This window comes from Phaethon lepturus, unplaced genomic scaffold, assembly GCF_000687285.1.
Source record: "Phaethon lepturus isolate BGI_N335 unplaced genomic scaffold, ASM68728v1 scaffold4958, whole genome shotgun sequence".
In the NCBI taxonomy this organism is placed as follows: domain Eukaryota; kingdom Metazoa; phylum Chordata; class Aves; order Phaethontiformes; family Phaethontidae; genus Phaethon; species Phaethon lepturus.
This window is the reverse complement of record NW_010555390.1, coordinates 4269-17419: the sequence shown is the minus strand read 5'-3', so window position 1 is coordinate 17419 and position 13151 is coordinate 4269. Positions and strand designations below refer to the sequence as shown.

The 13151-nt window shown below is 36.3% G+C and overlaps 1 protein-coding gene across 1 annotated transcript in view; it reads left to right on the top strand.

Moving 5' to 3' along the window:
• The window catches only part of FAM185A (family with sequence similarity 185, member A), a gene marked incomplete at both ends in the record, with an annotated part of 33782 nt that extends 21372 nt beyond the window's left edge, over positions 1-12410 (top strand). The window contains 3 exons of the mRNA XM_010292128.1: positions 969-1010; positions 9901-9996; positions 12276-12410. Of these exons, the coding sequence (XP_010290430.1) occupies positions 969-1010; positions 9901-9996; positions 12276-12410 (273 nt within the window). The remainder of the gene's footprint in view (positions 1-968; positions 1011-9900; positions 9997-12275) is intronic.
• Positions 12411-13151: the final 741 nt, after the last annotated feature.

Here is a 13151-nt window from a genome sequence, read left to right as displayed (position 1 = left end):
AGGAATGACACGTTGTGGTTTAGTTTTTTAACTTAAAGCATTTTTTTCTCAGGCAGTTATACATGTGTAACATACATGGAACTATGGAAGTTTCTAGCAACTTTGTTAGTCTGTTAGAGGTATAGTTGGCTCTTCTGTTATGAGGTACATCTGTCCTCCTCCCGTATTCTCTTGATGCCATAGATAAAGGGGAAGAGTATGTATTTTGAGATCTTAAGGCTAAGACACCAGTGCCTGTTCACAGTAATGCAAGTTCAATGGGAGACCTTTCTACATTTTATGCCTTACAGTCTTTTGTCTGATGTTCTCCAGTTTGTCCAACACACTCGGAACTCACTGAAGTCAGTGAAAACCATTGACAAGGGGTTGTCATGCACACAAGAATAATTCTGAAGGGAGTAGGTAATGTTCAGTGAGGCCAGGAAGTAGCCTTTGAGGATAAAGCAAAAAATCCCCTCTGGTGGTGGTGGGGGCATGTATGTATATAACAGAGGAAAATAGAAACTGTTCATGTTACTCATCCTATTATACTACTTAAATCTAATTTACTAAATAAATAAAGCACTACTAAATAGTGCTGTTGCAGGCATCAGAGCAATTAAAAAAAAGAAAATTGGCCCAAAATAAAATAAGACAATGTTGTGCTTTAGCCTCGCAATGCCTCTCTACTTTTCTTTCCCTCACATCCAGTCTGTGTCTTTAAGCTCTACTCAGAGTGTTTTTTCTTGTCTGTAAATCGCTTCATAGTTACCCACATATGTTGAGATTTTTGTTTGTAAAGCAATAATATTCAAGCAATGTAACTGGTTTATGCTATTTTTTGCTTTTGTATGCAAATCAGATATACTACTACAACTATAATGCCCTTGTATAGGATCTCATTACTTCAGTCTTTGTTATGATTTCAGAAACCAGTTAAATAATGTGCTTTTAACATCCCCCCCCGCCCCCTTTTCTTTTCCTGCTAGGTAACACCAGCCTTGAGACCAAAACAGGGAGTATCACCATAGGTACGTTCTACCTTCTCTTTCTCACTCTTCCCTTCTCCTTTCTAAAAGCTAAATATTCACAAGGAAAGTAAAAAGGAGGTGATTCCTAACAGATGTTTCAGCCCTCTCCTCTTTTCAGGAGTAGCACTGATAGCTGTGTAGCTGAAATAGATCCTTTCCAAACTTGACCGTCAGCCTTTTGCAGTTGGGCAAGGCACACTGTCTAGCTTTTGATACAACAATACCTACTGGGCTCTGCACAAGTTAGACTGAGCCTAGGTGTTGTCTTTTAGATTAAGATGAGATAAAAGGATGTGAGAAGAAACTAAACATGCATCAAATGCAACATTTTGCCTTTAACCTAGTTCTTTATCTTATATTTGCTGATATCAATGATTAGTTATGTTTAATTTTTATATCACAAAACATTATTCATTGAAGTATTATATATTGGGAGGTAAAGGCTTGTGATAACTTTAAAAAAACATTTCTGAACTAGTACACTAATCATTATTTTCCCTTCAGAAATAAAAACAGCTCAAATTTTCTTTCAGGATCTTGAGCTTTTATACAACAGGATAGCTCAGAATTATCAATTATGGTATACATTATATCAGTTGCATTATTCTAGGAAAATATTAGGGCCCCTTATTTGACCATTTTATAGTACATCAACACAAAAGTGAGAAACTCAAGTTCTGGTTATATCTATGGCAGAAAATTGAAGTAACAGAGTCATAGACAAGGCTCAGTGTCTCTTCAATGTACATAGAAGGATTTCCCCTTCTGTAAATAAACTTGGTTACAGGCCCAGATCTCAGACTTCTGCTAATGGTAGTAACCATAGTCACTCACTAAACATTGTTCAGGGATGATCTGTACTGTTACAACTCTTCTTATGTTTCTAAGCGATCTATACTAACATTCCTGGAAAATGAATGCAATACATATTCTTATGAGTTAGTCATTAAACCACAGAATTGAATTAAGCTTGTTAGTCTGTTTTTCCTTCTGTTAAGTAAACTCCTAGAATAAGAGTGTTTAAATACAGGTTTCTTAACACAGGAGGTAGCTTTTTCCATCAACAGATGATGATTATTTTCCTTAATTAAGTGGGTTCAGCTTAAACATTAAGACACATTTTGTAGTTGAATAAACTTTATTTTTCAGATTTCAATTCTGAAAGCACTAGTTAATCTTTTTCAAAAAAGCATTAAATATCCTTTAGATTTTTACGGATTTTTCCAAAGGCAAATTACTTTTAAGATCCGGTGGCTCAAGTCTAAAAGCTTGAGAAAGAAAATGTAAAGTTTTAAGTGAAAGATTTTTGTATATGGGAAACTTACACCACAAGATTGCCAGAGACCTAAAAGGGATTTGCTGATATAAATAGGAAGAAATAGGAAGACCACTCAGATCTTCCAACTTCCCTAGCTGGGTTTCCATAGAAATTATTTATTTCACTGGAGGCAGAATTTTATCAGTTGACTGAAAAAATGCACTCATCTCTAGAGTTTGGGGATGTATCGTTAGCTTTTGAGAGACTTATTTACAAGTCAAATTAAAGCATAGTTGAGTGTGCTGGATTTTTTTCAAAATATTTTGGAGAAAATACATGTGACTCTCGACAGTTTCTTATTCTTGTATAATTCTGCATTAAAACAGGAAACTAATGCTGTTGTCTCACTGCCTTTAATTTTCTGCTTTTTTATTATTTATAGACTAGTTTGATTTAATTTGTATTTTTTTATCTTCGTATTACTTGTTTGTATAAATCTATTTTTATTTTTTGAAGACTGTCCAAAATTCAGTGTGATTTTAAGCATCTGGCATATGGCAGTGTTTTACACTGACATTGTTAAAATATGAAAGTAGGGATTATTCCTTTTTTTTATACTGTGAGCTTTGTTAGTCACAGACAAATTGTTTTCCAACCCTATGTTTGAAGCTTCCTACTTCTAACAAATGTTCTATGGGTTTTGAATAGGTTTTAATTTTAAAAAAAAACAGACCTAATTTTACTTCTAGTTTAAGTTACTGCTTAAAATAGTCATTAGAAATACAAATACTCTTACAAAAAGTAATGGAGTACTTTGTTTTTACAACTATCTTAATCTTTTACATTTTTATTTGGTAAATTCATAGGAAAACTCAGGTTGGAAGAGACCTCAGGAATTTGCAGAATCACACAATGGTTGGGGTTGGAAGGCACTTCTGGAGGTCATCTTGGCCAGCCACCCCTGCTGAAGCAGTCTCTAGTCTCCAACCTCCTGCTCAAAGCCATGCCAACTGTGAGGTTGCCCAGGGCTTTATCGTACGGTCTTGAAAACCTCTGAGGCCACAGACTGTACAGCCTCTCTGAGCAAACTGTTTTGTTGCTTGACTGTCCTGGAGGTGAAAAAGATTTTCCTTCTATCCAGACTGAAACTCTTTTGTTTCAGTTTGTCTGTTGTCTATCATGCTGTCATCATGTACCACTCTGAGGAGCCTGGCTTTGTCTTCTTCATTACCCCCTCGCAGATACTAGAGGGCTGCTGTCAGGTCCTGAAGCAGCCTGTTCTCCAGGGTGAGCAAGCCCTCATCCTCCCCTGATGGGGAAGGTGCTCCAACGCCCTGTCTTGGTGCTTCGCTGCTGAATTCACTCCAGTGTATTGATGTCTCCCTTCTCTTGGGAACCCCGACACTGGATGCTGTGTTTTAGGTGTGGTCTAGCAAGTGCTGCATAGAGGAGCATAATCCCTTCCCTTGATACACTGGCCATGCTCCAGTTAATACTGCCAAGGATATTGTTGGACAACTTTTCTGCCAGGGCACGCTGCTGGCTCATGTTCAGTCCTGCTAAAATTTGCTTATTTCTCAATGTTATTGGTATGGTCTGATTATATGTTCTCTGCTGCCAAGCCAAATTTCCCCTACCAGCTCAAAAAAAAAAAATCATTTTTCCTTACTGAATTACTTATATTTAACCCAATTACGCAGTGAAGAAATTAATCATCTTTGTTTGGTATAGTCAGAAATGGTAAAGCTTATGGTAGTTGTTTCAGAGAGGAGGAGAGAGCCTTAACCAGCTTATGGGCAGCAGGGACTTATTCTGGCAAGGAAAACTGTATATTGAGATCCAAGAAACTAACGTATGTTGGTGTCAGTTTGCTTTATTCTGCTAATTTTTTTTCTGCAGTAACCCACACTAGAGGACCTAAAGGCTTCAGTGATGTGCTGTGATGCTCACTGTCTTAAATCAACTGAAACCTAACAATTAAGAAAACTTCAACTTTTTCAAAAATATCAATTTGAATATAGTCCTGACATGAAAGGGAACTGAGGTGTCTGAGGTCATCTATTGTGATGAGAAAGCGTCATCATAAGGCAATTCCTTAGTACCGAGGCAAAACACTGAAGTTTTATTTTAAGAAGGGAATCAATTGTGGAAAACCAGTTACGGTATTTGAGACAGTTTGGATAACTGAAAAATAAAACAATGAACAACTTAGTGCATTAGTAATAATGCTGCATCTGTGAGTGTTGTCTTGAGGATTCAGTTTTTAATATGTGATCTAGGGAATTTTTAAAATAAAAACCTCATTTGAGTTCCATTAAAGGCATTTACTGCACTTCATAAAGTACAGCTCTTAAGTACTTTAAAAAAAAAAAAACACCCATGCACACACTTGTTTCTTAATAGCAATTAGTTCCATTGATCCCATCTTTGCCATTTGCTTGAATTATGTTAATATTCTGGCTCTCATTTTAAGTGTCCTTTCTCTTCCAACCTTGTATCTCAGAACTTGACCTTCTTCTCTGTTCTGACAATGACAGACCTGTAATTTTTTTCCCCATTGTTCCCATGCTTTCTTCCACACCATCCTATACTAAGGGTGCTGCTCTCCAAGCAGGTTGGAATCGGCTGCTTTTTCTTATACCTCAGGTGTTGGGTTATGAAAAATGAAAGTTAAAAAAGAAAAAAGATAGTCCACTATGAGTTAATATCTACTGAGTTACTACTTCATTTTATCATCAGTCTTTGTTTCCATGTTCCCCTGTCCTTTCTTGTTGTCCTTTTGAATGTATATTATATAGTGTTCTGGACAGAGCTTATGTCCTGGAGAAACTACTTAAAATTGGAGCATACAGAAAAAGTAGTTGTTGCCTGAGAACAAGAGGTTTTTCCTTGCAGCTTAAAAGAATAAACTTTTTAACTTCTGTATGTGTTCTATTAGCAATAAACAATTTTGGTGATGTTACATCATGTATGTTTTATAGCATCTCATATCATGGCACTGGATGTTGTTACACTAGTACTTAAGTTTATATTGTACTTGGAGCAATATTTTGGTTTTTTCAACTTTTGGTAAGATAGATGTATATTCTACAAGTATGAAATATATGCTACAGTTGTCAGTAACTATTTGTTTGTAGGAGAAGAATTAAGGACTACACCGCCCATTTCATCCACAAATGGATACTTTAGTTCCAATATAGAACAAACCAGTCTATATTTGTACCAGCAGAAATCTAACAAGACATCTAAGTATGATCCAGTTCTAATAAGTTCTAACATGCAGTATTTTCCTATAGATACGATGTCTGAAAGTCTTTCATAGCATGCTCATGTTCAATTTAGTGTCCATGAGGACCCCCAGGTCCTTTGCTGCCACACTGCTTTTCAGCTGGGTGACTGCCTGCATGTACTGGTGCCTGGGATTGTTCCTGCACCTGCCGCAGACTTTGCACTTCTTGTTGAACTTCACGAGGTTCCTGTCAGCCCATTTCGCCAGCCTGGCCATTTCCCTTTGGATGGCAGCACAACCTTTTTGCATATCAGCCACTCTTCCCAGTTTGGTATCATCAGCAAATTGTAGAGGGTACACCTTGTTCCATCACCCAGATCATTAATGAAGATGTTAAACAGGACTGGACCCAGTACCGACCCTGGAGTTCACTGCTACTTACGAGCCTCCAATTTGAGGCTCACAGATGAGCAGTTTTACATAATTTATTGAAACTTCCACGGGAGGATTTGTGGGCATTTCATGTTATTGATAGTCACCTCTAGATGCACATGTCTCCAGAAGTTGCTTCCATCCCAGTTGCATCTCAACATTTAAAATAGTAGAGACCTGTAGCTAATTGGTTTGCAGAGATAATTAACACAGTATGATAGAGTCTGTGGAAGAACATGCAAATGTGGTTTAGTGGACATGGTGATGTTGGGTTAACAGTTAGACTTGATGATCTTAAAGGTCTTTTCCAGCCTTAATGATTCTGTGATTCTGTGACAACGTGGATAGATACTCAAAGAGGAAGATCCTATTTGATCTACAGTAGGTCAGAGGTTTATCAAGGTGAAGTTGTACTTGGCACATTGTACCATGATGCAGGATTGAGGCATGTAATGATTTTTTTTTTTCAGAATAACTATGGCCTTTAAAACCATTGGCTATAACTCAAAATCAAGGTAGAAAATAGATCCTTTAGAGATTAAAAGATAATCTGGACAATTACATTTTAGAACAAAACTCAAACAAGAAAATTGGCTGGTCTTTGTCAAAAAACAATACTAGATAGCCAGTTAAGTAGGAATTAAATCTTCCTCACACTTCAGATGTGTTGGAATCTTATACTTTCTCCTCTCTTCAACAAATCATAATTGTGCTTTCCTATTGAAATCAGTTTTGTCACTGGTTTTAAAGTGAGCAAGGTCAGTCATTATGTGCTATTAGGAAATAGCTGGTGTCTGTTGTGGAAAAATTTATCTTTCATAAAGCTTAACAAAAACTTTGTCAAGGACATCTTGCTTCATTGCTCTCCCCCGTCCCCCTTTTTTTTTCTCTGTACTAGTAAATTCTTAAATAGCTGAAGTTGCTCAAGAGCGACCATCTGTTCTCTTTCCAGTAGAACAATTCATGCTTTTATTTCCTCTTGAGTTGTCAGCGCTTAGAAAACTCTGAATTAAAACTATGAACATTTTTCCTTGCTTTTACCTTCAGTTATGCACATTGATCTCAGCTAACACTGGGTGTATATTTACAAATAAATTGCCTTGGTTTTGTTCTCTCATAGCTTTAAAATATGTAGTGTCTACATTATTATTTCAGTTATGTGTTTTGTCTTACCAGATCGTGTTACTTAATATAGGGTAATTTTTCATGTTGAAATATTTATTTATATATTTACTTAAATTTGCCCTTTTTTGTTATATAACTTATCTTTGCTGGATTTTCCATTCCCCCCCCCTTCTCATTTGTTTAGAGTTATAGAGACGCAAAACTTAAACAGCATCTTTAACAGACTTTGCAGAAATGATGTACAACTTTAAGTCTCTTGACATTCTTATTTGTATCCAAGCATTTCTATTTAATATTATATCCATAAAAATGTTTCCGTAAATCATATTCAGTTGTTTCCATAAAATGTATTTCATGTTCTTTCCATAGATCAAAGCTAAACATGTATTGTAATGTCAGCTTTAGTGTTTGGTTAATGCTGCTGAGGTTCATGGTGTTTTTGAAACTTTGCTGTATTTTCTTCTGCCATAAGAAACTTCTGTTCATGGTGTACTTTGGAAGTCAAAATCTGGCAAGTCATCCTCCCAAAACAGTGTTCTGCTTTCCCTCAAGCTGTTTTTTGTTTTCTTTTGTATTTTGGCGGTTTACTTTGAAGGTAAATCTGTGCTTTGGTGAACAAACACAATGCCTACTACCGTCTTCCTGCATCCTTTATTCTGTTTACAACTTCTGCAAACAGAATCCAGTCTCTCTCATGAAATTAGAATTCTCATATACATATATATGTGTGTGTTTGTGAGTATAAAAAAATTGAAAATCTAGAAAGGAACTCTGTCTTGAGGTGGGGCTGCTAGATTTCCAAAAGGCATCTTTCCACTGTGAAGAATCTCACCAAGAGTTGCTTTTGCATTTGAAGAGTGGGAAGAGGAAGGATGCAGTGAGTAAACATTGGTCCCTGTAAAGTACCATCAGCTGGTGGTGTTGTACAGACTATTAGCAGTTGTTCTCCCTGGAGAGGGTTGCTGTCCTATCACAGGAGACTCTTCTTTGTTCCTAGTGCCGATGAAGGAACTAGCTGCATGTTTTGCTTAAAGAGAAGAGTTGGAGGCTGGATATTTACTGTATCTGTTGCCAACAAAATTTCTGTTAAGGTTATGTGGAGTCTTAGTGGGTGGCTTTACTAAATTTGATTTGAATATCTGCAAAAATAGCTTTTACATTAAAATGTTGATTTATCGCTCCAAAAAAATTTCATTAAAAAGATTGATTTGTATAAATTTATTCTGTTTCAATGACTTTCAAATGTTTGTAAGTTTGAAAATCAAAAAGTTATCAATAAAATGTTTCATTGTGACTTACACAAGCAGAACTTTTTTTCCCAGTTCGTTAGGTTCAGTTAACGAAGAGTTCTTTTTTCCCCTTCAGATTTGGAACAGAACCTCTTTAACACAATCTACTGAGACGGGAAAAACATTCCCATCCAATTCCAGTCATTATCAGTTCCTTGTTAGTCAAAGACAGTCTCAGTTTCTCAGCTGACTAAATATGGATTGGCTACTTGTTAAAATTACTTTCCCCTCCAAAGAAATCAGTTTTAGCTGTGGGATAATAATCCCTTTCTATGTTTTTACTTTTCAATGTAATACACTGATCTTCCACATCTGTGCTTGAGATCTGGCATCAGAAAAGCTCCAGATGAGTGTATTTGGAGCTGGAACTGCATGGCAAGCTTAAGGCATTAATACTAGACATCCGTGTTATGATTAATCAACTTCATTTGATCATTAATGTTTTTACTTTTTCAAATGGGAAGTTTCATTCAGGTTTGATTTTGTTATTTTAGCTAGTTTTGAAAGTTTGACTGTGTTTCTTTTTCTATGCACATCCAGAAACTAAGAAAAACATTTTCCATCAGTATTTCAAGATTTCTTGCCAATACTTTGATTTCTAGCAGTGTATCTAAAAAGATATTTCACTGACTGCCTTTTGCTCATGTATGTATGTGGTTTTTTTATGCTTCTCTAGAAGAAGCTTCATAGAGAGCTTCTAGAGTTGCTTCATAATTTCTTTGCAATTTTTATCAGCTCTAGGTCTGTTCAGTAGTTCAAAAGCTTTTAGTCTTTAGGACTTCCCTGTAATATTATGGAGATTTCTGTATTTAAAACCAGACTACATCACAAGTCATTAAAGACTACTTCTCAAGTATACAAATAAGGCTTCTTAAAGGCTTTCTATTTGTAAAAAGGTTTCTTAGAAAGTTTTGTTACCGTAAATTTCAGCTAATGAGGTGCAGAAGCAAATGTAGGTGTCTCTATTCCAGGGCAAAGAATGAACGCTATTTTTTAAAGTGCAGTAATTATCCAAACACTTGTTCAAAATTCAGATGTAGTGAAATCAGATTTTACAGAGTTCTTCTGTGTAACGACATGTTACAGTGCACAACTGCGTGTTGTTTGCGTGGGGTAGCTTTCCTGAGTAAAGTTCTCTCTGTGCAGAGTCTGAGCAAATGAACTTTTCTGGAAAATGAAATAGATCTTGGTGTTCAAATTTTGTACTTGAGCTTCGCACGAAGATGAAGTCATCTTTGTAGAGAGATGGGAGTGTTGCTGAGGCCTTGTAGATGCTGCAAGTCCATTAACAACTGAAGGGCCATGGCCTTGGGACCAGTGTATGCTGCAGTTCTGGACTGGGGAAAGAAGTTTTATTCAGAAACCTGTTTTTCTAAGAGAAGTCTGATATTCAGTAAATGAATATAAGATACTTCTCAAATGCAGAAGAACTGACAAAATCAGTTCAAAACAGTTCAAAGTACAAAGAAAGATGTTAGCATGTTAGCATATTTTTATTTAAAAAGAGCGAATAATACGCAAGTTCTTTTCTTTTCTTTTTTTTTTTTTTTTTTTAAGATTCCTCAGATGGAAGTCTAAAAGCTTCTACACATCATGGGGCAATAGATGTTTATGTCAGTCAATTGAGAAAAGTGGATCTGAAATCCCAGAAAGGTAAGCAAACTAAAACAAATACTTGTTGTGGCAGCTTATGATGTAAAAGAAAAGGGGGTAAGGGTTCTTTTTGTTTATCTGTCTGGAAAAAATGAATTTGTGACTGTGGGTTATCATTCTACCATGATCTACATTCTTTTTTACCTCATTATTAGAAAATGTGTATTAATACTTGTAATACAGTAAACTCTGTAAGGAGCAATGGTACTTAAAATGGATTACAGAATTTTTTTTTTTTTTTCAATACTTTATTTTTTTCCTGACAAGCTACCCAGTGGAATTCTGCAGAGTTGACTTGAATTATAATCTTCCTTTGCCTTGAGCACAGTTTACTCCATGGTGCTGATACATGTATGTGCAGTGACAACCATCACCTGTTCCCATTTTTTTTCCTGCTTTTTCCTGGTGAACTGTCTCATTATTGAAATTGGAAGGCAGAAAAACAAAGATGAGAGGGCCTTACCCTACCATTCTTCCTTTTATCTTCTGATTACTCACTAGAATTTCACTTCTTAATTAAAAACTCACCCCTGAAGTTGGATTCATAGCTTTGCAGTAGCATATCCTCTGAATAGCAAATAACAAAGACCTGAATATATCTTGTTAGTCCCTAGTTTTGCAAAAAACCCAACATTACAGCATTTCTATAATTGACTTTAACATCATGTCAGACATTTCAGGTGGTTTAAATGAACGTGGTATTTGGTACCCTTCTCTTGCGTGTCCTGCCCATTAAAACCCAGCAGGTACTCAGAAGGGGAATAATGAGGGAAATGCATTGAAATCACTTGTGTGCCATTTTTCTACAAGCTATTCTGGTTCCATTAGTGCAAAGAAATTTATTTTTATATTATTTCCTAGTACCTTTTGAATCACCTAATACTAAGTTTATGTCTCTCTTAATTGGTAGCAGAGAGGAATGTATTTAATAAAAGCTAACTAATGTTATTTTCAAAACACTGCCTGACATCTCTTCTGGCAGCACAGTTTAATAAAGTCAAAGTTGATGAAGTTCTGTTTTCATTTACTCTGTAAATTCAGAGTAACTGCTGACAGCTGCAGTGTAGAAAAATGTCCCATTTGTGATAAATTAGCTGCATGTGTGTTGGATTTTATGAGTCACATCACTGAGCAACTCTCTAAGGAGGACCCGAAGATGAAGACCTTTTCCTTTTCTTATCCTAAGGCTTTTGTGTATCCAGCAAAATTTAGGCCTAAATTATACTGGCAGTTATTTGTTCATCAGGACTGTCACAGGCAAGTCATTCTGCTGAGTTTAAATTGCATAACTGGGGTTGCTTTCTGACTGCTACTTAGTAGTTATAACACCTAAGTTTTCTTATTGTGTTCTGCTTCGGCTTTTGCGGTGTATTTAAATAAACTATTTAATGTTTTTCTAAAGTGAATGTTGGAATTGGGCAAAAACTAAGGAGCACATATACAGAAAGCGTATTCTGAATTTTGGTACGTTTTTGTTTTAATGTGTAGGGCTTAGCTTCCAAACATTGTGACTGAGTAATTCCAAATATGACTAACATGGTCAGGTGGGGACCCAGCATCTGCCCTCAGTTTGATGCATAGAAGCACATATTTAGGGGAAGTAGAAGTAAGAATTTCTGGTTTTAATCTCAAGTGTAGAATTATTATTGCACCAAAGCTGCAATTTTGCTAGTGGTTTAGATTTTAGTGATACATAGTCTAAACTGGTTAGTCACTTTTGAGTCTGCATCTGTTCACAGGTATGAACAGCTGTCCTTGTGCAGTAAAGCAAAGATAATTGCTAGCATTAACAGTATGTATGTGGCATCTCCTCATGCTGGAGGAGCAGTTCTTTCATAATGTGCCATGCAGTGGCTGGATTAATCATCATATCCAATCCCCTGTCCTTGCTCAGGAGTGTAAATATGACTTTAGTTTCATCTTCTAGTTGCATAATACTTGTGAAATTTATTAGATTTGCTTCACTTGATCATTCCTATAATAAGATCCTCTACCAAGAGCCATTGCTAACAGTATATGTCAATGTTAATTTTCATGTCTGCCAGGGGAATACTGTGACACCATTTTCTACATGTGACATAGTATTCTGGTTACGATAAATGAAGATAGCTTCATTTATCCTTTCAGAGACAAAAAAGAGGCTACTGTGTCTGAAGGCTCTTAAAAGAAAACAACCACCCAAACAAATGATTATTTGGTTCAAGTTAGCTAAATAATTGCCTGTTTCATGCTTTGATCTCAATGTTAAACTAACTAGCTTTCATTTAAATTTATACCAGGTTCAATTACAGTCAAGGTACCTGCCTCTCTCAAAGCCTATTTAGAATTGTCTGGAAGAAAAGTGGATGTGAGCTCGGAGATCCAGTTGAAAGAAACACAGAGTGCCTCCAAGGACGATCACGTAACTATAAGTGGTAAGGCTTACTAATCTTGGCTTCAAATAAATGTCTGTCTAGCCTTAGTCAAAGGCATCTACATTTCCTTATGAGTTTATTGCTCTTGGCTTCTTCTTGTTTCATCTGTTTCAGGTTCAAATGTTTGCTTGTGCCATTGCACTCTCCATCTTACTAGGTGACTTTTTGATTTTGTTTGGTAAATGACTTGCAAATACAAACTGTTTCACTAACAAAAGTCTTAGACCCAAATTCATCCTCAGCATTTTTCCAGTGAATTTGTGGGAGGTAATCCAGGGCTGCATTTGACGCATTGCTTTGTTGGCTTAGACAGGCCACATATAACAAATTGCCAAGGAATGTCTATTAAAAATATAATGAAAAGTTTTTTCTGTCTATCTCTGTTGGGTGGGAGGAGGAAGTGAAAGAGGTATATGGCATATTTATAAATATACAGTATAAATGTTAAACAGTGCAGGAGAGCCTGAGAAATGATGAGTGGGAGACAGCTAGGAGAAGAGCAGGAGAAGCTGGAGCATGGAGGAATAGAGAGTACATAGAAAGGTGCCTGCAATTACTGGAAGCAGTCTTCTAATGCATTTATAATTGAACTCGAAAATCCCAAGTCCTGCTGTTTCCTGCTTTAGAAAACAGTTGTACAATTCATTGTCAGGGTGTGCATTTCTCTCCTCTCCAGACATGTCTATCTAGAAGTTAAGGCTGTTGCTGTTACCAATTACTCAGTTTGCTCAAGAGGAAACA